The sequence below is a fragment of the Pseudophryne corroboree genome, chromosome 9 (genome assembly GCF_028390025.1).
Source record: "Pseudophryne corroboree isolate aPseCor3 chromosome 9, aPseCor3.hap2, whole genome shotgun sequence".
Lineage (NCBI taxonomy): Eukaryota > Metazoa > Chordata > Amphibia > Anura > Myobatrachidae > Pseudophryne > Pseudophryne corroboree.
Genome location: NC_086452.1, coordinates 227,712,354 through 227,740,141, shown reverse-complemented (window position 1 = coordinate 227,740,141; position 27,788 = coordinate 227,712,354). Strand labels below are relative to the sequence as shown.

The 27,788-nt window shown below is 45.6% G+C and overlaps 1 protein-coding gene across 4 annotated transcripts in view; it reads right to left on the bottom strand.

Moving 5' to 3' along the window:
• The window catches only part of CAMSAP2 (calmodulin regulated spectrin associated protein family member 2), a 286,395-nt gene that overhangs the window by 66,607 nt on the left and 192,000 nt on the right, over positions 1-27,788 (bottom strand). For all 4 annotated transcript variants that reach the window (XM_063940142.1, XM_063940143.1, XM_063940144.1 and 1 more), the window contains 5 exons: positions 27,521-27,611; positions 27,057-27,129; positions 12,477-12,511; positions 6,285-6,354; positions 364-2,527 (listed from right to left, as the gene is read on the bottom strand). In XM_063940142.1, the coding sequence (XP_063796212.1) occupies positions 364-2,527; positions 6,285-6,354; positions 12,477-12,511; positions 27,057-27,129; positions 27,521-27,611 (2,433 nt within the window). The remainder of the gene's footprint in view (positions 1-363; positions 2,528-6,284; positions 6,355-12,476; positions 12,512-27,056; positions 27,130-27,520; positions 27,612-27,788) is intronic.

Genomic DNA, 27,788 nt, shown 5'->3' with positions numbered 1-27,788 from the left:
AAGCATTGGATTTCAATAAATCAAACTGATATATATTAGATATTGAGCAACTTTAGTGTCTAAAGTTAGTTTCTTCAGGTTGGTTTATTCTTTTGTTTAATAATGACAAAGTAAAATCTGTTTAGATGTTGTCACATGATATTAGATTCATCAAATTTTAGGACTTTGTGAGGACCAGATTGATAATTATATCCTGATATAAAACACAGATTTGAAGGAGGTACTTTCTTTTCTCATTAAATATGTATATATATATTTTTACACACACACACACACACACACACACACACACACACACACACACACACACACACACACACACTAAATAGTGAAGTGTATAAAACAATGTCCAAATTTGCCAACCTTGAAGAAAAAGCCACAGCAAACTTTCTGGTCATCATTGATCTGCTCTTTCTCGGTATCTATTTCATTTGCCTCAGAAGCTTCATTTGGAGGTCGTAATTTTGAGAGGGGCACTTCAATAAGACTCACATTCTTAGAGGCCAAAAAGCTCCTGTGACTGAATGTTTCATCATTGGGTGTGACACACACAGTTTCTACAATAGGATGGGATAGCACTTCAGACACATTTGATTCAATTGGTTTTTTATCCATTTTCTCTGGAGTCTGATCATACGCCAAACCTTTATCAAGGTCTCCATTTCCTGTAAGCTCACCAGTGGAAGAGTCACCTATAAGAGGCATTTCCTTTGCCTCCTGATCTTGAGTTACAGGTTTCCTATCATCTCCAAAGTAAACAAAGGATCTGGTCTGTATCTGGCTTGGTGAGAATCTTCTAAGACGAGGAAGGCTATCTACAGATTGCGGAGGAGTCAAAGTTCGGTTTAAAGGTGTTATTTTAAGCTCATTAGGGCGAGGTATCTTCTGGGGCTTTACAGGGAAGGATACAGCCTTTTTAATTGAAGATTGTGGGGATCTGTGGGCTTGGCGAGGAGATTCCATGGTAAAGCAAGGAGTTGGAGACCATGTAACAGCTGGCTTTATTGGGGGTGGTTTTGACTCCCGTGGTGATTGCTTTTGTGGAGAGGGCTGAGGTGGAGAGGGCTGAGGTGGAGAGATAACCCAGGTTTGCTTCTCCCTCATCTGCATTAACATGTCCTGCTGTAAAGCCAGTCTCTGCATTTCCTGCTGGAGAAAATTTAGAGATGAATTTAGCTTTTCAATGGACTTTGTATACTCCCCAACATCTACTTCTGTCATGTTTTCTTCACTTGGACCCGTTAGACTCCACGATTTATCAGCCTCCACAGGTGTTGTAGGAGACTTCAACCATTTAACCTTTTTAGCTAGATGGGTCCCATCTGAAGCTTGAGCTTCCTTTACTCTAAATACTTCTTGTGGGACTCTCTCTGTTTCCAAACCTGCAGCTTCTTCTAGCAGGGGTGAGATGCCATCTCCCTTCTTTTTTACCACAGTGAGAAATGCAGTTCTTCCCATTTTCTGCCTCTGACGGGTAAATGCTGCTTCTACTTTCTTTTTCTGCGCCTCAATCGCTCTTCTCTTTTCTTCTAATTTCATTCTCAGCTGCACCACTTCAGAGGCCAAAAGTTGCGTGGTGTCTCTGCCTTGCGGAAAACCACTTTCCTCTTGGACCTGCCCCAATGCGACCACCTGAGGAATATTTAGTTCTGAACCTTCAGGAGTGGTTTTCTGTGAACTACTTCCACTGCTCCTGCCATCTCCATGATTAAGCTTCCTGAATTTCTGCTCCGCAAAGCTGGTCATTTTGATACCAGAACTGGAAGAAGCTGTACTTCCTGCTTGTGATTTGCCACTCACAGAACTAGGACAAGGGCTGATAGGTTCCCTAGCATTACTTATTTGAATTCCATAATCTTGTTGCAGCTTCAGATGGTCATCTAAATCAGAATCTAAACTAACAGTGTAGTCTTTCAAAGAAGAATCTTCATCCATGGTCTCTGGGATATCGTCTGACTGTATATGAATTCCAGTGTCAACCTCTGTGTTGTCAGTGACAGGACTCTGTGATCCTTTTTTCTCACTGAAATACAAATTAGGCTCTGAAAGAGTTAGAGGAGACAATGGCAAAGCCAAATTCACATCATTATGAAGAAAAAAGCCATTGTTTGTTTGATCACCAGCAACAGGAGCCTTTTCTGGGCTGTGAATGATTTCAAGGGCTTCTTCAATGCTTGGAGCTCCTAGCTGAGTATCCAGTTCATCGATACTTATCTTCTTCTCAAGTGGGCCATTGGGCCGTTTGTTTTGGTCACCTTCATCGGAGTCCCACTGGTTGCCGGTAGGTGACGTATTATCATGGTTCTGTGTCACCTGGCTCCATTCTTCATTAATACTATCGGACTGTCCTTGGCCATTTATGGGTTGAAATGAAAGATTTTTACGGATATGTTTGGGAACACGGGTCAGGTTAATAGGAAAGCCTTCATTACTAACAGATCTCCGGATTGGTCTGCTTGGGGTTGTCACTTTAATTCCATCTTCTTTATCAAAGGAGATATCAAATGATACGCCATGCATCGAAGATCTAATTGAATGAAAAAAGATAAATAAGAATGTGATTGACAGGAACAAACATGGTAAAAGTGATACAGTTGGTAGACAAACAGAGGCTTGTAAGCTACAAATGTGTCCTCTTACATCCTTGCTGCAGTCACACTTAACAGCCCTTGAAGTTGTGCTATGCCGTGGAGTTACCCTGTATCGCCGATTGTCTTTTTTCCCGTGAAAAAATGCATCTTAGATGCAAAGTAATGTAATAGGACGCACAAGCAGCTTCTGCTGATTAAAGTGGTATGCAGCATGCCTATATTCTGTGTCTAACTGCGGCTCTATCTGCACCCGAAATGCCACGTTACAGTGGTTTCCATGAAAATACTGGAGCATTGCATTTTGTATGAAAATACAGTCGCAGTTACACACAGAATATAGGCATGCTGCATATCACTTATCAGCAGAAGCTGCTCGTGTGTCCTATTACATTACTTTGCGTCTAAGATGCATATCCATGGGAAAAAAACGCAAAAAGTCTATCTGCGCTACCAAGTCACATGGCATTCATGAGTTATGTGTAACACGACTTGTAGCGCACAGAGCAAAGATGTAGGAGGACACATCTGTATATTTTCTAATACATTTTACACCATAGGGCAGTTTCGTAGATACATATAAATGAATGGTTGCAGATTGCTTGGTAGAGGCTAGTGGATTCATACACAGTATGCCCATTAAAACACATGCTCTGTTTTGTGAGTTCAGCTGTTCATCTCATATTAGCAGCCTTTTCACCTTCATCTAAAAGTTACATTTTAAGTTATTCTTTACTTTCTTAACAGAAAATGCAGAAATGTACTTTACGTTTCAGATTTGAACAATCTATTGGAAAAAGGTTTTTTTATTATCTTTTGGTTTCTATAAAATGTCTCCAATAAAACAGTTTGCTCAGAAAAGGTAAGTACCATACCGAATATCCTAATGCTGCTTCTGGGGAACACTCTTCACAAGCATTCCTTGCTCATTCAGAGAACCAGGATTACAGATGTGTAGGAGAGAGGACAAACATACTGCTGCAGAGATCAGGCACTTGCATAGGGGGCATGCCATTTACAGGGTATATCTCTTATTTAAGTTCCTAATAGCATATATTTAATAATAAATATTAAATGTCTTCCTGACAAGTCCATCTTAAAATATTGGGGAGCTTTAAAATGATCAATATAGGCTTCAGGTTAATTTGTGAAAATTTTAAATTCATGTTTTTATACCACCTTGAAAGATTGCACATGTAATGGCAATTGTGGCAATTGTTATTGCCCAAGAACTTAACATACTGTTACAGCACAATAGAATACACTGCAGTTGTTTAAGCAATGTGAACCTACATTAAACTTTAAACATAATGATGCATAATAATAAAGTAAATAGAGATAAGGTATTTATTTATTACCAGTTATTTATATAGCACACACATATTCCGCAGCGCTTTACAGAGAATATTTGGCCACTCACATCGGTCCCTGCCCCAGTGGAGCTTACAATCTATTATAGGCGTGCGCAGACGCCGACATACGGGTGTCGATTGTGGAAGATAACCGGAGTACCCGGAGGAAACCCACGCAAGTACGGGGAGAATATACAAACTCCACACAGGTAGAGTCATGGTGTGAATCGAACCCATGATCTCAGTGCTGTGAGGCAGTAATGCTAACCATTACATAGCTGTACATATAATACAAATCTCTCACTTATAATTTAATACAAAACCCTAAACTTGACCCAGATTCTAGATTCTTCAACTGAGTTGTCTACTAACAACTCATAACATTCCTCCCCACCCACTCCCTTAAAGACTCAAATTAATCTGGTTATCAATCCCTCCATTCCATTGAAATTGCTCTTACTAAGGTGACCTCCTAAATGTCAAATCAAAGAATCACTCTATCAACCTTTCTTGACATGCCTGCTGTCTTTGACACTGTGGCGCCCCCTTTCACAATGCGAACATTCCACTATTTTGGTCTCCATGACACAGTTCTTTTATGGTAGACCTCCTGCCTCTCAGTCTGATTGCACCTCCCTTTCTCTGCACCTACCTGTCAGTGCCCTCCAAAGTCTGTTTGTGGCCCCCTTATTTTCTTACATCTAACTCGGAGATCTGTCAGCACCTTTGGCATCAATATCACCCAAACTTCCCCATCCTCCCATGTCCTCCTTCCATCACCTCTCATGTTATCTCCTTCTCAATGCCCCAGTACTTTCTTAAACTCCTTAAGTCCAAAACGGAACTCACTGCTATTGGCCCATCCATGGTCCCCTTCTCTATCTGTTGACAGACAAATTATCTCCACCTTCCTCCAAGTCCACTGTCTTGGTGTCATCCTAAACATCTACCTTTCCTTCACTCAGCACATCCAATCTCTCTTCCTATTATTCTGCTTCCACTGTTGCAGTATCTCTAGAATCAAACCCTTTTTGACCATGGATGGCACCAAAACTCGCATCCATGCACTTGTCATTTCCCACTTTGACTATTGTAATCTTCTACTACAATTTTCTTCCTCTCACCGACCTCTGCACACTTCAATATATCCTTAATGTTGCAAATTGTCTCATTTATCTCTTTTGCGCTCTGCGTTGGGCTCCACCATATGCAAACCATGTGCTTCAGTGGCTCACCATACACCACAAAAAAGTTAGAACCCCAGCCTACATCTCCAACCACGTTTCTATACAAACTCTTTGTCCACCACCTCACCTTCAGTCTGGTCAACTCACTCCTTTGCCCTTTCAGACTCTCTACCAGCATTCGTGCCTTAAAACAAGAAATTAAAACTTACCTCTAACAAATCAGTCCTGCTCACAACTCATTTCTCAGTTCCTCTGTCCACCCATCTACTTACTCTATATCCCAGTTCATCCTCCTGGTTACAATCTTTTCCCTAAAACTATAAGCCCTCCTGGTCAAGGCCGCTTACCTTTTTCTCTCCATCTAGCACTATCCCTGCCTCAAATACATTTTTAATTTCCATCTCCCAACAGAAACTCAAAACTTGTCTATCCATCCACTTGTTGATGGCATATTCAGTCAGCAGCAATGTGCTTCGTACTTTACAAACCCCCCCCCCCCCATCTCTGCCTCATAATCTATCCCTACTTGCTTTTACTAGCTAGCCATAGTGAGTCATCCCTACTCTACCCTACTGTTCACTTTATCCACACTCCGACCGACCTTTGGATGTACAGTATGGTTGTGTTACCTGTTCCCTTTTAGCACATGTACTGATGTGTTATTGTGCGGTTTATAGATGATGTGGACACATTGTGGCACAATATAAATAAAAGATGATGATAATAATATCCATAGAAATGGTGAGAAAAGTGTGTGTTATGTGTTCAGTATACACAGCGTCGACAAAGTTGTTTTGCAGCTACTCTGTTTTATCTGTATCCATGTTCCAAAATACATGAGGAGACTATGGAAAATATTGTAAAGGAATTAAAATATATAGAAAATGTGCAAGTTACAGATTTTGATGCATTTGTAAAGCTCTAGAATATCTATATATATTTGTACATTTTATCATAAAGCGAATTATAGGTCTCCCAGTTTTGGTTTAAGTACATTTCCATCATGGAAATATTACATCATGATTTGGGGTCTAAATTGAAGACATTTACAAACATATACAAACTTGCAATAACAGACAGACCATAGTTTTTTTTTTTTTTTAATATACACATATATTTCCAGCAAGTGCCCTTTGAGAACTGCTTCATTTTCTTACCTTTTCTCTTTGGGCCAAGTCCCAACCTGTCCATCTACATATGACATAGAAGATGATCTTCGAATAACAGCTGAAAAGTCAATGTTGGAAACATTGTTAAATCTACTTTATAAATTTCGCAAAGTTCTCTTAACATATAAAAGAATAAACTCTTATTTTAAGAAAATTTTATTTTTATAAGCAGCCTTCCCAATATTAAAGTGCAGTCAGTATACATACAGACAGAAAATGTTGAAGTTAATGTAATCAGCTATTTGTAATGATGCGCACCTACCCCTAGTAATGAGCTAATGTAATGTAATGTAATCCTGCTCATGAGCTTCACTCTGACAAGCGCTACACATCCTAACCAGAAGAATATACATTGCTCCAATTGTACAACAGAGAGCTTTCTAACTTAATTGTGGGAATATACGTTTGTTTATGATTATGTTAATTGTGATTCTAAAATTATCAAGTGCAATAGTTAGAAAGAAAAAAAAAAAACACACAAAAACAACATCATGTTGTGACAAAAGCAAGGCACACGTTACAAAAAGGTGTATCAAGATAGAGGATTCCTCTTCACCTAAAAAATAAGATTTCAAACCTACCGGTAAATCTTTTTCTCGTAGTCCGTAGAGGATGCTGGGACTCCGTAAGGACCATGGGGATAGACGGGCTCCGCAGGAGACATGGGCACTTTAAGAAAGAATTTGGATCTGGGTGTGCACTGGCTCCTCCCTCTATGCCCCTCCTCCAGACCTCAGTTAGAGAAACTGTGCCCAGAGGAGACAGACAGTACGAGGAAAGCATTTTTGTTAATCTAAGGGCAAGATTCATACCAGCCACACCAATCACACCGTATAACCTGTGATATACTATCTAGTTAACAGTATGAAACAACAATATATCATCGGTCCAAAAACCGACGAAACTATAACATAACCCTTATGAAAGCAATAACTATAAACAAGTTTTGCAGAAGTAGTCCGCACTTGGGACGGGCGCCCAGCATCCTCTACGGACTACAAGAAAAAGATTTACCGGTAGGTTTAAAATCTTATTTTCTCTAACGTCCTAGAGGATGCTGGGACTCCGTAAGGACCATGAGGATTATACCAAAGCTCCCAAACGGGCGGGAGAGTGCGGAAGACGGGCCCACCTTCCTAGTGGAATGGGCATTAACCGATTTTGGTAACGGCAATCCTGCCGTAGAATGCGCCTGCTGAATCGTGTTACAGATCCAGCGAGCAATAGTCTGCTTTGAAGCAGGGCAGCCAACCTTGTTGGCTGCATACAGGACAAACAGTGCTTCTGTTTTTCTGATCCTAGCCGTTCTGGTCACGTAAATCTTCAAAGCCCTGACCACATCAAGGGACTCGGAATCCTCCAAGTCACGTGTAGCCACAGGCACGACAATAGGTTGGTTCATATGAAAGGATGAGACCACCTTAGGTAGGAATTGAGGACGGGTCCGCAATTCCGCTCTATCCATATGGAAAACCAGATAGGGGCTTTTATGTGATAAAGCCGCTAATTCCGAAACTCGCCTAGCCGAAGCCAAGGCTAACAACATGACCACCTTCCAAGTGAGATATTTAAACTCCACTGTTTTAAGTGGTTCAAACCAATGTGACTTAAGAAAACTTAACACCACGTTAAGGTCCCAAGGCGCCACCGGAGGTACAAAAGGATGCTGAATATGCAGTACTCCCTTCACAAAAGTCTGTACTTTCCTTTTGAAAGAAAATGGATAAGGCCGAAATCTGAACTTTAATGGAGCCTAATTTTAGGCCCAAATTCACTCCAGTTTGTAGGAAGTGAAGAAAACGGCCTAGATGGAATTCTTCCATAGGAACATTCCTGGCCTCACACCAAGAAACATATTTTCTCCATATTCGGTGATAATGTTTAGATGTCACGTCCTTCCTAGCCTTTATTAGCGTAGGAATGACCTCATCCGGAACACCTTTTTCCGCTAGGATCCGGCGTTCAACCGCCATGCCGTCAAATGCAGCCGCGGTAAGTCTTGGAACAGACAGGGGACCCTGTTGCAACAGGTCCTGTCTTAGAGGAAGAGGCCACGGATCTTCTGTGAGCATTTCCTGCAGATCCGGATACCAGGTCCTTCGTGGCCAATCTGGAACAATGAGTATTGTTCTCACTCCTCTTTTTCTTATTATTCTCAACACCTTGGGTATGAGAGGAATAGGAGGAAATACATAGACCGACTGGAACACCCACGGTGTCACTAGGGCATCCACAGCTACCGCCTGAGGGTCTCTTAACCTGGCGCAATACCTTTGTAGCTTTTTGTAGAGACGGGCCGCCATCATGTCTATTTGGGGCAGTCCCCACCGACTTGCAATCTGTGCGAAAACTTCCTGATGAAGCCCCCACTCTCCCGGATGCAGGTTGTGTCTGCTGAGGAAGTCTGCTTCCCAGTTGTCCACTCCCGGAATGAACACTGCTGACAGTGCGCTTACATGATTCTCCGCCCAGCGAAGAATCCTGGTGGCTTCCGCCATCGCCACTCTGCTCCTTGTGCCGCCTTGGCGTTTACATGAGCCACTGCGGTGACGTTGTCCGACTGGATCAGAACTGGTTGGTCGCGAAGTAAGGTCTCCGCTTGACGTAGGGCGTTGTATATGGCCCTTAGTTCCAGGATGTTGATGTGAAGACAAGTCTCTTGACTTGATCAAAGGCCTTGCAAATTTCTTCCCTGTGTGACTGCTCCCCAACCTCGGAGGCTCGCGTCCGTGGTCACCAGGATCCAATCCTGAATGCCGAACCTGCGGTCCTCTAGAAGGTGAGCACTCTGCAGCCACCACAGGAGAGATACCCTGGCCCTGGGGGACAGGGTGATCCGCTGATGCATGTGCATATGTGACCCGGACCACTTGTCCAATAGGTCCCATTGGAAAGTCCTTGCATGGAACCTGCCGAAGGGAATGGCTTCGTACGTCGCCACCATTTTTCCCAGGACTTATGTGCAATGATGTACTGACACATGTTTCGGGTTCAACAGGTTCTTGACTAGAGTCACGAGTTCCTGCGCTTTTTCCATCGGAAGAAAAACCCTTTTCTGGTCTGTGTCCAGAATCATGCCCAAGAAGGGCAGGCGAGTTGTAGGATTCAGCTGCGACTTTGGAATATTGAGAATCCAGCCGTGTCGCTGTAACACCTTCAGTGTAAGGGATACGCTGTTCTGCAACTTCTCCCGTGATCTCGCTTTTATGAGGAGATCGTCCAAGTACGGGATAATTGTGACACCCTGCTTGCGCAGGAGCACCATCATTTCCGCCATTACCTTGGTGAAAATTCTCGGGGCCGTGGAAAGCCCAAACGGCAACGTCTGAAATTGGTAATGACAATCCTGTACTGCAAATCTCAGGTACGCCTGATGAGGAGGATATATGGGAACATGCAGGTATGCATCCTTTATGTCCAGAGATACCATAAAATCCCCCCTTCCAGGCTGGCGATGACCGCTCTGAGCGATTCCATCTTGAACCGTTTTAAGTAAAGGTTCAGGGATTTTAAATTCAAAATGGGTCTGACCGAACCGTCCGGTTTCGGGACCACAAACAGGGTTGAGTAGTACCCCTTCCCTCTCTGAAGCAGGGGAACCTCGGCCACCACTTGTTGAAGACACAATTTGTGAATCGCATGTAACACTATCTCACTTTCCAGGGGAGAAGTTGGTAGCGCCGATTTGAAAAACCGGCGAGGAGGCACCTCTTAGAATTCCAGCTTGTATCCCTGGGAAACAATTTCTATTGCCCAGGGATCCACCTGTGAGTGAACCCAGATGTGGCTGAAAAGTCGAAGGCGTGCCCCCACTGGAGCGGACTCCCTCAGGGGAGCCCCAGCGTCATGCCATCCCTCATATATAAGACAGCATCTTTTATATGCCCTAGGGTCATTAAAATGGTATCCTTATCAAGGGTCTCAATATCCGCTGATAAGGAATCTGTCCATGCTGCTACAGCACTACAAACCCAGGCCGACGCAATTGCCGGTCGGAGTAACGTACCAGAATGTGTGTAAATGGACTTCAAGGTAACCTCCTGCTTGCGGTCAGCAGGATCCTTGAGGGTAGCCGTATCTTGGGATGGGAGCGCTATCTTTTTTGATAAGTGTGTCAAAGCTTTGTCTACCCTAGGGGAGGATTCCCACCGTATTCTGTCCTGTGACGGGAAAGGATACGCTATTAGAATCCTTTTGGGAATCTGCAGTTTTTTGTCTGGAGTTTCCCACGCTTTTTCGCATAATTCGTTCAGCTCATGTGAAGAGGGAAAGGTGACCTCAGGTTTCTTTCCCTTATACATGTGTACCCTCGTGTCAGGGACAGGGGGTTCCTCAGTGATATGCAAAACATCTTTAATTGCGATAATCATATATCGAATACATTTAGCCACCCTTGGCTGCAATTTTGCATCATCGTAGTCGACACTGGAGTCTGAATCCGTGTCGGTATCTGTGTCAACTATTTGGGATAGTGTGCGCTTCTGAGACCCCGAAGGTCCCGGCGACATTGGGACAGACATGGGTTGTCTCCCTGACTGTACCCTAGCCTAATCTTTTGTGCAATAAATTAAGATTAGCACTTAAAACATTCCACATATCCATCCAGTCAGGTGTCGGCGCTGCCGACGTAGACCTAATATTCATACACTCCCCCTCCTCCTTAGGTGAGCCTTCAACCTCAGACATGTCGACACACGCGTAACCGACACACCACACACACACAGGGAAGCTCTTTTCTGAAGACAGGTTCCCCACCAGGCCCTTTGGAGAGACAGAGAGAGAGAGTATGCCAGCACACACCCCAGCGCTATATGGCCCAGGAAAAAACACAGAATGTTTACCCAGTAGCTCTTCTGTAGCATGTATATGCGCCAATTATGTGCCCCCCCTCTACTTTAAAACCCTCTTTCACCGTGTGTCAAGCAGGGGAGAGTCCGGGGAGCTTCCTCTCAGCGGTGCGGTGGAGAAAAATGGCGCTGGTGAGTGCTGAGGGAGAAGCCCCGCCCCCTCGGCGGCGGGCTTCTGTCCCGCTCAAATTTCTTAACATGGCGGGGGCTCTTTTTATACATGTACAGTGCCCAGCTGTACATGTATATATATGTATTTGCCACAGGAGGTTTTTATTGCTGCCCAGGGCGCACCCCCCCTGCGCCCTGCACCCTTACAGTGACCGATGTGTGTGAGGTGAATGGGAGCAATGGCGCACAGCTTCACTGCTGTGCGTTACCTCTATGAAGATCAAGGTGTCTTCTGCCGCATCTGAAGTCTTTTCCTCACATACTCACCCGGCTTCTTTCTTCCGGCTCTGCGAGGAGGACGGCGGCGCGGGTGAGACCTGCGTACCGATCCCTCTGGAGCTAACGGTGTCCAGTAGCCTAAGAAACAGAGCCCTGAAACTCAGAGAAGTGGGTCTGTTTCTCTCTCCTCAGTCCCTCGATGCAGGGAGCCTGTTGCCACCAGGCTCCCTGAAAATAAAAAACCTAACTAAAATAATATCTTTTACAGGAAACTCAGGAGAGCTCCCTGAAAGCACCCAGTCTCCACTGGGCACAATATCAAACTGAGGTCTGGAGGAGGGGCATAGAGGCAGTGCACACCCAGATCCAAAGTCTTTCTTAAAGTGCCCATGTCTCCTGCGGAGCCCGTCTATCCCCATGGTCCTTACGGAGTCCCAGGATCCTCTAGGACGTTAGAGAAATAATATTTCAGCAACCCTCTTCATCTCACGTATATTATACAGTACATTGTACATCTGCAAGATATTTATATTATCCAGCACAGGACTGCAAGCACCTGGGTGCAGTAAACAGGTTAGTGCTAATAGGAGAGGGGGGGGGTGAGACAGTCACTTCCCATCCACTTTCCAGGTTCCATAAAGGTGATCTTGATTAAGTATATCCTGTATGGACGCTGAGGATATACTGCTACATCAGGAGGCTGCGGTAAGTGGGGCTCAGGGTGGACTTAGAGCCAGTCCCCATAGATTGTTGCAAAAAAACATGACAAAGCAGGATTCTGACCCAAACTGCAATACCCAGGATCCCACTCAAAGCCTGACACCCAGCTACCTAAACTCTGCAGTCCAAAGCAATAACTAAGAGCACTATCCCCTAGGTATGATGAGAAATGCTTTAGTAGTGGATTTGCTATTACGGTTCATAATTCAGGTTGAAGTCTTACCTTGGCCAGGGGATGAGGACACATCTTGTGGGTTCCTGCAAGAAGAGCATATTATATATAAAAAAAAAACTGTATCACAGCACCATGTAAACGATCTGGTGTCAGCTTTGTAATATGGAAGGTTAAGGTTACATCTACTGATTATGCTAATAATGAAAATGAGGTACTGTGAACCACTATGATGAGAGAAAAAAAAAAAAAAAAGAGGAGGAGTTGTAGATGACTATGCTGGAAATGAAGAGGCGGTGCTGGGGATCACTATGCCGGAAACAAAGAGGAGGTACTGGAAATCACCATTCTGGATATGAAGAATAGGTGCTGTGGATCACTATGCTGGATATAAAGAGGAGGTGCTGGGGATCACTACGCTGGACAAGAAAAGGCCCTGAGGATCACTATGCCGGAAACAAAGAGGAGGTACTGGGGATCACCATTCTGGATATGAAGAGGAGGTGCTGTGGATCACTATGCTGGACAAGAAGAAGAGGCCCTGAGGATCACTATGCCGGAAACAAAGAGGAGGTACTGGGGATCACCATTCTGGATATAAAGAGGAGGTGCTGGGGATCACTACGCTGGACAAGAAGAAGAGGCCCTGAGGATCACTATGCCGGAAACAAAGAGGAGGTACTGGGGATCACCATTCTGGATATGAAGAGGAGGTGCTGTGGATCACTATGCTGGACAAGAAGAAGAGGCCCTGAGGATCACTATGCCGGAAACAAAGAGGAGGTACTGGGGATCACCATTCTGGATATAAAGAGGAGGTGCTGGGGATCACTACGCTGGACAAGAAGAAGAGGCCCTGATGATCACTATGCCGGAAACAAAGAGGAGGTACTGGGGATCACCATTCTGGATATGAAGAGGAGGTACTGGGGATCACCATTCTGGATATGAAGAGGAGGTGCTGTGGATCACTATGCTGGATATAAAGAGGAGGTGCTAGGGATCACTATGCTTATATGCTGGAAAAGAAGAAGAGGCACTGAGGATCGCTACGCTGGAAACAAAAAGGAGGTGTTGGGTTCTGGATATGAAGAGGAGGTGCTGTGGATCAATATGCTGGATATAAAGAGGAGGTGCTAGGGATCACTATGCTGGAAAAGAAGAAGAGGCACTGAGGATCACTACGCTGGAAAAATAGGATTTTAATACCTACCGGTAAATCCTTTTCTCTTAGTCCGTAGAGGATGCTGGGGACTCCAAAAGGACCATGGGGTATAGACGGGATCCGCAGGAGACATGGGCACTTTAAGACTTTAAAAGGGATGTGAACTGGCTCCTCCCTCTATGCCCCTCCTCCAGACCTCAGTTATAGGAACTGTGCCCAGGGAGACGGACATTTCGAGGAAAAGGATTTTTGTTAAACTAAGGGTGAGATACATACCAGCTCACACCACAACACACCGTACAACATGGCTTTTAAGAAAATACCAGTTAACAGCATGAACCAAAAACAGCAACAGGCTGAACATAACCAAAACACAACCTTTGTGTAACCAAAGCAATAACTATCAACAAGTACTGCAGATAGAGTCCGCACTGGGACGGGCGCCCAGCATCCTCTACGGACTAATAGAAAAGGATTTACCGGTAGGTATTAAAATCCTATTTTCTCATACGTCTTAGACGATGCTGGGGACTCCAAAAGGACCATGGGGTTTATACCAAAGCTCCAGACCGGGCGGGAGAGTGCGGACGACTCTGCAGCACCCATTGAGCAAACATGAGGTCCTCATCAGCCAGGCTATCAAACTTGTAGAACTTAGCAAAAGTGTTTGAACCCGACCAAGTAGCAGCTCGGCAAAGTTGAACCGCCGAGACGCCCCGGGCAGCCGCCCAAGATGAGCCCACCTTTCTAGTAGAATGGGCCTTCACTGAATTCGGTACCGGCAATCCAGCCGTAGAATGAGCATGCCGAATCGTATCACAGATCCAACGTGCAATAGTCTGCTTAGAAGCAGGAGCCCCAATTTTGTTGGGAGCATACAGGATAAACAGAGTCTCTGTTTTCCTAATACGAGCCGTTCTGGCTACATAGATTTTCAAAGCTCTGACTACATCGAGAGACTTGGAATCAGCCAAGGCTTCAGTAGCCACAGGCACCACAATAAGTTGGTTCATGTGAAACGAAGAAACCACCTTTGGCAGAAATTGTTGACGAGTTCTCAATTCCACTCTATCTTCATGGAAGATCAAATAGGGGCTCTTGTGAGACAAAGCCGCTAATTCCGACACCCGCCTTGCGGACGTCAAGGCCAAAAGCATGACCACTTTCCAAGTGAGAAATTTTAACTCAACCTTTCGTAAAGGTTCAAACCAGTGTGACATAAGAAACTGCAACACCACGTTAAAGTCCCATGGTGCCACCGGGGGCACAAATGGAGGTTGGATGTGTAGCACTCCTTTCACGAAAGTCTGAACCTCTGGAAGGGCGGCCAATTCTTTTTGAAAGAAAATCGATAAGGCCGAAATCTGCACTTTATTGGAGCCTAACTTTAGGCCCACATCCACACCTGCTTGCAAAAAAATGGAGAAAACGACCCAGCTGAAATTCTTCCGTAGGAGCCTTCTTGGATTCACACCAAGACACATGTTTTCTCCAAATACGGTGATAATGCTTCGCCGTTACTACTTTTCTAGCTTTAAGTAGAGTGGGGATGACTTCACCGGGAATACCCTTCCGAGCTAGGATTTGGCGTTCAACCGCCACACCATCAAACGAAACTGCGGTAAGTCTGGGAACACGCACGGCCCTTGCTGCAACAGGTCCCCTCTTAGAGTTAGAGGCCAGGGATCTCCTATGAGTAATTCCTGAAGATCCGGATACCAGGCCCTCCGTGGCTAATTTGGAACAATGAGTATCGCCTGAACCCTTGTTCTTCTTATGATCCTTATCACCTTTGGAATGAGTGGAAGTGGAGGGAACACATATACCGACTGAAACACCCACGGTGTCACCAGGTCGTCCACTGCACTGGCTTGAGGGTCCCTCGACCTGGAATAATATCTCTGAAGCTTCTTGTTGAAGCGAGACGCCATCATGTCTATTTGAGGAATTCCCCAATGATTTGTCACTTCTGCAAAGACTTCTTGATGAAGACCCCACTCTCCTGGATGGAGATTGTGTCTGCTGAGGAAGTCTGCTTCCCAGTTGTCCACGCCCGGAATGAAGACCGCTGACAGAGCGCTTGCATCTGTTATGTTGTCCGACTGAATCAGGACGGACAGACCGCGAAGAAGATGTTCCGCTTGTAGAAGGCCGTTGTAGATGGCTCTTAATTCCAGAATGTTTATGTGCAGACAAGCTTCCTGGCTTGACCATTTTCCCCCTGTGTGACTGCTCCCCAGCCTCGGAGACTTGCATCCGTGGTCACCAGGACCCAATCCTGGATCCCGAACCTGCATCCCCCTAGGAGGTGAGAACTTTGGAGCCACCACCGGAGAGATACTCTGGTCCTGGAAGATAGGCTTATTTTCCGGTGCATGTGCAGGTGAGACCCAGACCACTTGTCCAACAGGTCCCACTGAAACACCCTGGCATGGAACCTGCCAAACGGAATGGCTTCGTAGGCTGCCACCATCTTCCCCAGCAGCCGAGTGCATTGATGAATCGACACTCTTGCTGGTTTCAGAATTTCCTTGACCATGTTCTGGATTTTCAGAGCTTTTTCCCCTGGGAGAAACACTCTGCAGTTCCGTGTCCAGGATCATGCCCAAGAATGACAGCCGTGTTGTCGGGACCAACTGTGACTTTGGCAAATTTAAGATCCAACCATGTTGTTGCAGGACTGTCAGGGAGAGTGCAACGTTTCTTAGTAACTGCTCCTTTGATCTCGCCTTCATCAGGAGATCGTCCAAGTGCGGGATAATTGTGACACCCTGCTTGCGCAGGAGAACCATCATTTCCGCCATTACTTTGGTGAAAATCCACGGAGCCGTGGAAATACCAAACGCCAACGTCTGAAATTGGTAATGACAATCCTGAACAGCAAACCTCAGGTAAGCTTGATGTGGAGGATATGTAAGTAGGCATCTTTTATGTCGACTGACGCCATAAAATCCCCCCCTTCCAGACTGGAAATCACTGCACGGAAAGATTCCATCTTGAATTTTAATTTTTTTAGAAAGAAATTGAGGGATTTTAGATTCAGAATCGGCCTGACCGAGCCATCCGGCTTCGGGACCACGAACAGGCTTGAATAATAGCCGTTTCCCCGTTGTGACGGGGGGACCGTGACAATAACTTGCTGCAGACACAGCTTTTGTATCGCAGCACATACTACTTCCCTTTTCGGAAGAGAAGCTGGTAAGGCCGATTTGAAAAATCGGTGAGGAGGCACGTCTTGAAAATCCAGTTTGTACCCTTGGATCACTATTTCTAGCACCCAAGGATCCAGGGCCGAACGAGCCCAGACCTGACTGAAGAGTTGAAGACGTGCCCTCACCGGTGCGGACTCCAGGAGCGGAGCCCCAGCGTCATGCGGTGGATTTGGCAGCGGCCGGGGAGGACTTCTGCTCTTGGGAGCTTGCCCCAGCCGGCGACTTTTTTCCCCTTCCCCTACCTCTAGCAGCAAAGAAGGAGGACCCTCGTCCTTTTTTGAATTTATTAGACCGAAAGGACTGCATCTGATAAAGAGGAGTCTTCTTTTGTTGTGCAGGGACAAAAGGTAGAAAAGATGACTTACCCGCGGTAGCTGTAGATACCAGGTCCGCGAGGCCCTCACCAAACAAAACACCATCTTTATACGACAGAGCCTCCATAGCCCTCTTAGAGTCAGCATCACCATTCCATTGATCAGTCCAAGCCTTTCCCAAGCCTTTTCAAAAAGAGTGTTCAGTTCATGAGAGGGAGGAAACGTTACCACAGGTTTCTTTCCTTTAAACATACAGACCCTTGTCTCAGGAACAGCAGGGTCTTCCGTGATATGTAACACTTCTTTTATTGCCACAATCATGTACTGAATGCTCTTAGCCAGTTTAGGATTCAAGCTGGCATCACCATAGTCGACACTGGAATCCGAATCCGTGTCGGTATCTGTGTCGGCTATTTGGATAAACGGACGTTTCTGTGACCCAGAGGGAGCCTGTATTTGGGATTGTTGCCATATAGGTAATTGTCCGCACTCAATATAATATTAAAGCAATGGATGTTGTCTGAATCAAAATATAATTCATTATAAATAGGCAATGTAACCATATTGAACAGTATACTGGATATATATAGTAAGGAATAGATATGAAATAAGTTTGAATGTATGAGGTAATGTGTAGCTGATTTAAGAAATTAGGTTTGTGTATGTGTTTATATAGATATACTGTATATTTGTGTTTTACTGCAAGATGGTAAAACAGTGTAGGGAACAGGTTTATTCTGCTCTAGCCATAAATAAGGCTAGAGAGGTCACAGTAAGATCAAGAGTCATTGTAGAGAAAAGGTATTAGGCCATAAATGATAATAGGTGTGTGACAGAGCTCTGTTGGTCATTGGAATTCACAGGTGTGCTTACAGTAGATCAGAATCAAGGTTTACAATACCTATCGCAATTATAAAACTGGTTTGTCTATTGTCCAGTAAAGGTTAAAGCTAGGGAGCATAAATTAACTACTATGAAAAGAGATCACATCCATTGATAAAACATGGTGTAACCCACCCCAGGAAAACTTGTCAATACAACAGAACTTTGGATGAAAAGACATTCCAGATTTTACAATACTATACTTGCTTAAGGCAGTGTGGACACCACACTTTTATGACACCATGCCTCCGTGAACAGGACACGACAGCCCAGTTCAATGTTTGTTTTATTACACCTTGGAATCTGACAAACCTATAATTACCTATTCCATTGGAAACTATGAGAATATGATAGTTTGAATTGGTAAAATATGGGATAAAAGGAGCAGGCTTTTTAGTTAGGAGTTAGGAGAAGGAAGGAGGAGAAGGAAGGTCGGTCAGGAAGAGAAGAAGTCATGAAGAGGGGAAGGAGAGATGCAGAAGGAAAGGATTTGTAACTTGCAAGTATACACTTTATGTTAGTAATTGAACTGTTTGTGAAACTTATGTCATGTTGTTTTATGTTATATAACGAAGGAAGCATAGCATAGCTTAATATAATAATTAGTATATATATCACTACTGTGTATATCTTATTCTGTACGATTTGATCTGCCTGTAAATAAATAATCATATAAAAGGAGCGGTAATATTCAAGCTTAAACTCTCTTTAAGGAATCTTAATTTCATAAGTCATATGTATAAGGACTGCATATATGTATCAGCCAATTAGTTTGTAGGCCTGACATAATATATTTGCAGATATATATGATAAACGCATATTAATTAAAATATATCCATATATTAAATACCATATATGATATATTAAATATTAATATTCATAAATATGATTCCATAAATCAATAGGATAAAGCATCTTCCATGGATTGTCTCCAGGTTTGGTTCTGAGCCTCAGATTTATCCAATCTCTTATTTAATAAAGCCATATTTGCATGCAAGGCACTCAACATATTTACCCAATCAGCAGTCGGCGGTGTCGACAGATTCACTCCCCCACACTGTTCTGTCCCCACTCCAGCCTCCTCCTGGGAAGAGCCTTCAGCCTCAGACATGTCGACACACTCGTACCGACACCACTATCACACTGGGCTATAGGGGACAGACCCACAATAAGGCCTATTAGAGAAACACAGAGGGAGTTTGCCAGCTCCCACCCAGCGCCTATCCCAATCTGAAAGTATATATAATGCCCCAGACCTGTCAGCGCTTTTCCTAAATAATACTCAACACCAAATTTTCTGTGTATCCCCCCCCCCCCCCCCCCCCACCACGTTTAGCTCACTGTTACTTGTCACAGAAGTGTAGGAGGCCAGGACCAGCGTCTCTGCAGCTCACTGTGGAGAGAAAATGGAGCTGATTTGAGCTGGGTAGACCAGGCCCCGCCCCTGTAATGGCGCGCTTATATCCCGCTATTTTTTTTTTTATACTGGCGGGGGTCTGTATACAATGCCTATGCACTGTATATTACTTTTGCCAGGCTGAACTTGAGGTATTATTGCTGCCCAGGGCGCCCCCCCTGCGCCCTGCACCCTTGTAGTGCCGCTTATGTGTGGGAGCAATGGCGCGCTGCGCGACCGCTGTGCTGTACCTCTGAGACTGAAGTCTTCTGCAGTCTTTAGTGAAGTCTTCTGTACTTCGCTTACTCACCCGGCTTCTTTCTTCTGGCTCTGTGAGGGGGACGACGGCGCGGCTCCGGGAACGAGCACCTAGACTATACCAAGTGATCAGACCCTCTGGAGCTAATGGTGTCCAGTAGCCTAAGAAGCAGAGCCTTTAACTCACAGAAGAAGGTCTGCTTCTCTCCCCTCAGTCCCACGAAGCAGGGAGCCTGTTGCCAGCAGTGCTCCCTGAAAATAATAAACCTAATAAAAGTATTTTCCAGAGAAATTTAGGAGAGCTCCCCTAGTGTGTGTCCAGTCTCTCTGGGCACAGAATCTAACTGAGGTCTGGAGGAGGGGCATAGAGGGAGGAGCCAGTTCACACCCCTTTTAAAGTATTAAAGTGCACGTCTCCTGTGGATCCCGTCTATACCCCATGGTCCTTTTGAGGATCACTTGAACTCTTGTTCTACTTATGAGCTTTAGAACTCTTGGAATGAGTGGGAGTGGTGGAAACACGTACACCGACTGGAACACCCACGGAGACACTAGGGCGTCTACTGCCACTGCTTGTGGGTCCCTCGAACTGGAACAATAGCGTTGAAGCTTCTTGTTGAGACGAGAGGCCATCCTGTCTATTTGGGGTAATCACCAAAGGTCTGTTATTTCCTTGAACACCTCCGTATGGAGACCCCACTTTGCCCGGATGGAGATCGTGTCTGCTGAGGAAGTCTGCTTCCCAGTTGTTTATTCCCGGAATGTAGATTGCGGAGAGCGCCAACGTGTGTTTTTCTGCCCAGAGGATGATTGTTGTCACCTCTGACATTGCAGCCCTACTTTTCGTTCCGCCCTGTCGGTTTATGTAAGCCACCGTCGTTATATTGTCCGACTGTACTTGAATGGCCCGATTTTTTAGAAGATGGGCCGCCTGAAGAAGACCGTTGTAGGCGGCTCTTAGTTCCAGGATGTTGATCGGCGGGCCGGCTTCCAGACTTGACCACCTTCCTTGGAAGGTTTCCCCCTGAGTGACTGCGCCCCAGCCCCAGAGGATCGCATCTGTGGTTAGAAGGATCCAGTCCTGAATCCCGTAACTGCGGCCCTCCAAAAGGTGATGCAATTGGAGCCACCAGAGGAGTGAAATCCTGGCCTTTGGCGACAGACAAATTCTCTGGTGCATGTGTAGATGAGATCCTGACCACTTGTCCAGGAGGGCCGAGCATGGAACCTCCCGTACTGGTGAGCCTCGTAAGAGGCCACCATCTTCCCCAAAAAGGCGAATGCATTGATGAACAGACACCCGGGCTGGCTTCAGGACATCCCGGACCATTGTTCGTATCACCAACGCCTTTTCCTGCGGAAGAAACATCCTCTGCACTTCGTGTCGAGGATCATCCCCAGAAAAGACAACCTCCGGGTTGGTTCCAAATGAGATTTTGGAAGGTTCAGAATCCAACCGTGGACTCTGAGTAGGCGGGTCGTGAGTACAATGGACTGCAACAGCTACGCCTTGGATGATGCTTTTATCAGTAGATCATCTAGATACGGAATGATATTCAGCCCCTGTTTTTGCAGTAGAACCATCATCTCCGCCATCACCTTGGTGAACACCCTTAATGCTGTAGAGAGGCCGAACGGCAGGGCCTGGAACTGGAAATGACAGTCCAGCAATGCAAAACGGAGATAAGCCTGATGCAGTAGCCAAATCGGAATGTGGAGGTACGCATCCTTGATATCCAGGGATACTAGGAATTCCCCCTCTTCCAGACCTGATATCACCGCCCTGAGGAGAATCCATTTTGAACTTGAACTCCTTCAGAAAAGGGTTCAGTGAGTTTAGGTTCAGAATGGGCCTGACCGAACCATCCGGTTTCGGTACCACTAAAAGGTTTGAATAGTAACCCGTGGCTTGCGAATGAGGAGGCACTGGCAATGACCTGTGCCTTCACCTACTTCTGAACCGCTGCTTGTAGGACAGTCCTGTCCGCCAGCAGAGCTAGCAAGCCTGATTTGAAAAATCGGCGAGGAGGGAGATTTTGAAATTCCAACCTGTATCCCTGAGACACAATATCTATCACCTAGGGATCCAGGCTGGACGATACCCAGACGTGACTAGACTGTCTCAGCCTCGCTCCCACTGGCCCCACCTCCAGGCCGCATGGTCTGTCATGCGGAGGACTTCGGAGTACTGGAAGCAGGCTTAGTTTCCTGGGAACCTACCGCAGCAGGTTTCTTGGATTTAGCTCGACCTCCCCTAAAGAAGGTATTGGACAGCTTGGACTTTTCTAGGCTTGTTAGGCCGAAAGGACTGCGATGCTGATGAAGAGAAGGATTTCTTCGGAGCAGGTGCAGCTGAGGGAAGGAACGGAGACTTACCCGCCGTAGCCGTGGATATCCACGCATCCAAAGCTTCCCTAAAGAGAGCCTGACCTGTGTAGGGTAAGGACTCCACACTTTTCCTGGATTCTGCGTCGGCCGACCACTGGCGCAGCCACAGTCCCCGACGAGCTGAAACAGACACGGAAGAGATCCCCGCAGCCAAGGAACCCAGGTCTTTCATGGATTCTACCATAAAACCTGCTGAATCATGAATGTTACGCAAAAACAATTCAACATCACCCTTATCCATTGTATCCAAATCCTCAAGTAAGGTGCCCGACCATTTTACTATAGCTTTTGCAATCCATGCACTAACACTGGTGGGACGTAATATGGCCGGCGAAGCTGTGTATTTAAGTGTATTATCAATCTTTCGATCAGCCGACTCCTTTAAGGCTGTAGATCCCAGAACAGTCAAAACCACCTTTTTCGAGAGTCTGGACATAGATGCATCAACAATTGGTGGGCTTTCCCATTTTTTTTCTATCCTCCTCAGGGAATGGAAATGCCACCTGGACCCTTTTAGGGATCTGGAATTTTTTAGCGAGGCTTTCTTATTTTCAGTGAAAAAAGCCTCCTCAACCTGCTCAGGTGTGGTATCATTAATATTAAACACATCCCTGATAGCCTACATCATCAATTACACCCCCTTTGCAAGAGAGGCAGACCCCCGCAACACATCCCCATTACCGTCTGAGGTATCAGAATCAGTATCCGTTTCATCTTACATGACCTGAACATTTGTGGGGGTATATAGCGGAGCGTCCTGAGGTACCAGAATCGGGCCATACGGCCATAGAGTTCTGTAATACCTGGGTTGCCGATTCATTACTTGCAACCCTATCCGAAATCGGAGAAATCCAAGATTTGATAGAGGAAAACCTCTCAGGTTCTGTGCTAAACCAGTGCTATCCTGATTACATGGAATGGGATCATCCTGGGAGGACATATCCTCAGCAAAATATGACACAGTGACCCTGGACATAGCTAAAGGAGACCACAAAACACACACACACACACACACACACACACACACACACACACACACACACACACACACACGGGAGGGCAGACAGAGCTTCCCCCCCAAAAATGGCAAGAGAGACACAGAGATTGGAGCCAACCCAGACACAGCGCTTTTAACCAAAGGGAGACCCCTTGTCAGCGCTGACTGTGCACCTTAATAGGATACACAGTCGTATTGAAGCCTCCCTCCCCTTCTACAACCCCCTGGTACCGTGAGAGATAGCTAGAGTTGCTGTGGAGGGACCTTCTTTCTCCTGATCAGCGCTTTGCAGGCAGGAAAATGGCGCTGAACGCTGTTGGGTCCGCTCCGAGGAGAAGCTCCGCCCCCAAAATGGCGCTGTATTCCCGCTCTTCATCTGATTATACTGGCCTGAGGATTGATGCTGGCTGAGATCCACGGACCCCGACAGGCTTTGTGACCAGTGTAGGGTGTAAGCGCTGGCCCAAGGCTCCCCTCACCGCGCCATGTACCGCTGAGCCATCCCGAAGCGCAGTTAATACTGCGCTCCTACCCTGCTACCGCCATCTTCACACCGGCCCTCCACTTGCTAGGGGGGGGGGGGTCGAGGTCTTACTCGCCACAATCTTCAGCTCTGTAAGGGGTTGGCGGCATGCTGCTGGGGTGAGCGATCCCCTGTGGCGTGGAACGATCTATCCCCTCAGGAGCTCAGTGTCCTGTCAGTGGAGTAAGTGGCTCAGACCCCGCAGGGCGGACACTACTTCCCCCCCTTAGTCCCACGCTGCAGGGAGGCTGTTGCCAGCAGCCTCCCTGTAAAATAAAAAACTCTAAAATAACATTCTACTAGAAAAGCTCTGTAGAGCTCCCCTAGCTGTGACCGGCTCCTCCGGGCACATTTTCTAAACTGAGTCTGGTAGGAGGAGCATAGAGGGAGGAGCAAGCCCACACTCTCAAACTCTTAAAGTGCCAATGGCTCCTGGTGGAAACGTCTATACCCCATGGTACTAATGTGGACCCCAGCATCCTCTAGGACGTAAGAGAAACAAAGATGGAGTGCTGGGAATCACTATGCTGGACATAAAGAGAAGGTGCTGGGGATCACTATGCTGGATATAAAGAGAAGGTGCTGGGGATCACTATGCTGGATATAAAGAGAAGGTGCTGGGGATCACTATGCTGGATATAAAGAGAAGGTGCTGGGGATCACTATGCTGGATATAAAGAGAAGGTGCTGGGGATCACCATGCTGGATATAAAGAGAAGGTGCTAGGGATCACTATGCTGGACATAAAGAGAAGGTGCTGGGGATCACCATGCTGGATATAAAGAGAAGGTGCTGGGGATCACTATGCTGGATATAAAGAGAAGGTGCTGGGGATCACTATGCTGGATATAAAGAGAAGGTGCTGGGGATCACCATGCTGGATATAAAGAGAAGGTGCTGGGGATCACTATGTTGGAAATCAAGAGGAGGTGCTAAGGATCACTATGCTGGATATAAAGAGAAGGTGCTGGGGATCACTATGCTGGATATAAAGAGAAGGTGCTGGGGATCACTATGCTGGATATAAAGAGAAGGTGCTGGGGATCACTATGCTGGATATAAAGAGAAGGTGCTAGGGATCACTATGCTGGACATAAAGAGAAGGTGCTGGGGATCACCATGCTGGATATAAAGAGAAGGTGCTGGGGATCACTATGCTGGATATAAAGAGAAGGTGCTGGGGATCACTATGCTGGATATAAAGAGAAGGTGCTGGGGATCACTATGCTGGATATAAAGAGAAGGTGCTGGGGATCACTATGCTGGATATAAAGAGAAGGTGCTAGGGATCACTATGCTGGACATAAAGAGAAGGTGCTGGGGATCACCATGCTGGATATAAAGAGAAGGTGCTGGGGATCACTATGCTGGATATAAAGAGAAGGTGCTGGGGATCACTATGCTGGATATAAAGAGAAGGTGCTGGGGATCACCATGCTGGATATAAAGAGAAGGTGCTGGGGATCACTATGTTGGAAATTAAGAGGAGGTGCTAAGGATCACTATGCTGGATATAAAGAGAAGGTGCTGGGGATCACTATGCTGGATATAAAGAGAAGGTGCTGGGGATCACTATGCTGGATATAAAGAGAAGGTGCTGGGGATTCACCATGCTGGATATAAAGAGAAGGTGCTGGGGATCACTATGTTGGAAATGAAGAGGAGGTGCTAAGGATCACTATGCTGGATATAAAGAGAAGGTGCTGGGGATCACTATGCTGGATATAAAGAGAAGGTGCTGGGGATCACTATGCTGGACATAAAGAGAAGGTGCTGGGGATCACTATGCTGGATATAAAGAGAAGGTGCTGGGGATCACTATGCTGGATATAAAGAGAAGGTGCTAGGGATCACTATGCTGGATATAAAGAGAAGGTGCTGGGGATCACCATGCTGGATATAAAGAGAAGGTGCTAGGGATCACTATGCTGGACATAAAGAGAAGGTGCTGGGGATCACCATGCTGGATATAAAGAGAAGGTGCTGGGGATCACCATGCTGGATATAAAGAGAAGGTGCTGGGGATCACTATGCTGGATATAAAGAGCAGGTGCTAGGGATTACTATGCTGGATATAAAGAGAAGGCGCTGGGGATCACTATGCTGGATATAAAGAGAAGGTGCTGGGGATCACCATGCTGGATATAAAGAGAAGGTGCTGGGGATCACCATGCTGGATATAAAGAGAAGGTGCTGGGGATCACCATGCTGGATATAAAGAGCAGGTGCTAGGGATTACTATGCTGGATATAAAGAGAAGGCGCTGGGGATCACTATGCTGGATATAAAGAGAAGGTGCTGGGGATCACCATGCTGGATATAAAGAGAAGGTGCTGGGGATCACCATGCTGGATATAAAGAGAAGGTGCTGGGGATCACTATGTTGGAAATGAAGAGGAGGTGCTAAGGATCACTATGCTGGATATAAAGAGAAGCTGCTGGGGATCACTGTGCTGGATATAAAGAGAAGGTGCTAGGGATCACTATGCTGGATATAAAGAGAAGGTGCTGGGGATCACCATGCTGGATATAAAGAGAAGGTGCTGGGGATCACTATGCTGGATATAAAGAGAAGGTGCTGGGGATCACTATGCTGGATATAAAGAGAAGGTGCTGGGGATCACCATGCTGGATATAAAGAGAAGGTGCTGGGGATTCACCATGCTGGATATAAAGAGAAGGTGCTGGGGATCACTATGTTGGAAATGAAGAGGAGGTGCTAAGGATCACTATGCTGGATATAAAGAGAAGGCGCTGGGGATCACTATGCTGGATATAAAGAGCAGGTGCTAGGGATTACTATGCTGGATATGAAGAGAAGATGCTCTGGGATACTTCGCGGAGAATGAAGCGGATATGGGGTAACGATTGTATATGCTTGTAACTGATCCAACATAGGGCCATGATTCAGAGTTGTATGCTAACGCATTCACAGCTGCAATCCCGTATGCAGCAGATGTAAGGAAATATGGAAATACTGTTGCCATCTGGAAATGGATCGAGATGTCCACTGAAGGTTTTGCAAATCTCAGCATCTGCATACACAGGTGCAGTAGCGGTCACAGATCCTTCGATAACCGACGGTCAAAGTAGCCCTATGGTCGAGCAGAACGGCTGTGTGTACAGAGACGCAGGCACAATGTTTTGCATATGGGATCACAGTTGCAGCATGCAACACGCCACCAAAATGCCTACGTTTTTGGCGTCACGCTCCATTACCGCCCCCTAGCACTACCTATCAAATGCTCTGCAAATAAATTATCACTGCGAGCGACATTGTTAAGGTACTTTGACGCGTGCACAGTGCGAGTTAAATGCATACGCAGATTACAAATATTTGCAAAAACATCAGCATAGCATACAATTCTGAATCAGACTCGTAGCCTCCAAAGTGCAAATGAAAACTACTAATAACACTTTAAATTAACTTGTGTGAATAAAAAAAAAAAGACTGTATTTACTATTAGATTATTTCATTTCACTATCCCCTATGTACCTAGAATTCAAAGAACTTCCCAACGTATGCCTCCTATTAAAGCGTGAAGATTTTGACGTATTCTTCCTTGGATCTGAAATATATTAGGCATAATAAACATATTTTGTTTCATACAAGTTATAACATCCATTTTATTATAGAATAGGCAAAAGTACTCTTCTACACCTGCAATAACAGTATACAGTACATATGACAAGGGACTGGTGTGCTACTGTATGGGAAGTCCCATATTCTACACAGATTGTAGCTAAGTCTGTACAACAATCATTTAAAATAGGAACGTCAACTAGTGATCTGTATACTGTACACTATACTTGCACACCCTGCTACTTCCCAATACAGGAAACTTGCTGATTCAAATGGGAGAGCTTTAAAACAACAACTGGTCAATCACACAACATTTGCCTTCACTGTATTTTAATAAAATGATGAATTTTAAATACTTAATAGTGCGGAAACATTACCTTGTGTGTCCACCACTCTCGGCTGTACAAATGAGGGTTTTACCACTTCAAACCACCAGAAAAGTTCTGCCATGAACACTAAGTAATTGGCCTGCCAAAATAAAGGAGCCAGTCTTAGAACAGTGTAGCAGCAAAAGGTTCTAGGATATCTATGCAACAAGCTGCAGGTAAAGACTGCCAGTGTGCATGTGTAAGAGCAGCTACAAGTACAAACGTGCAGCAACTAAGACCAAAGAATCCAGTACAAATGAGAAAATACGGCAACTTA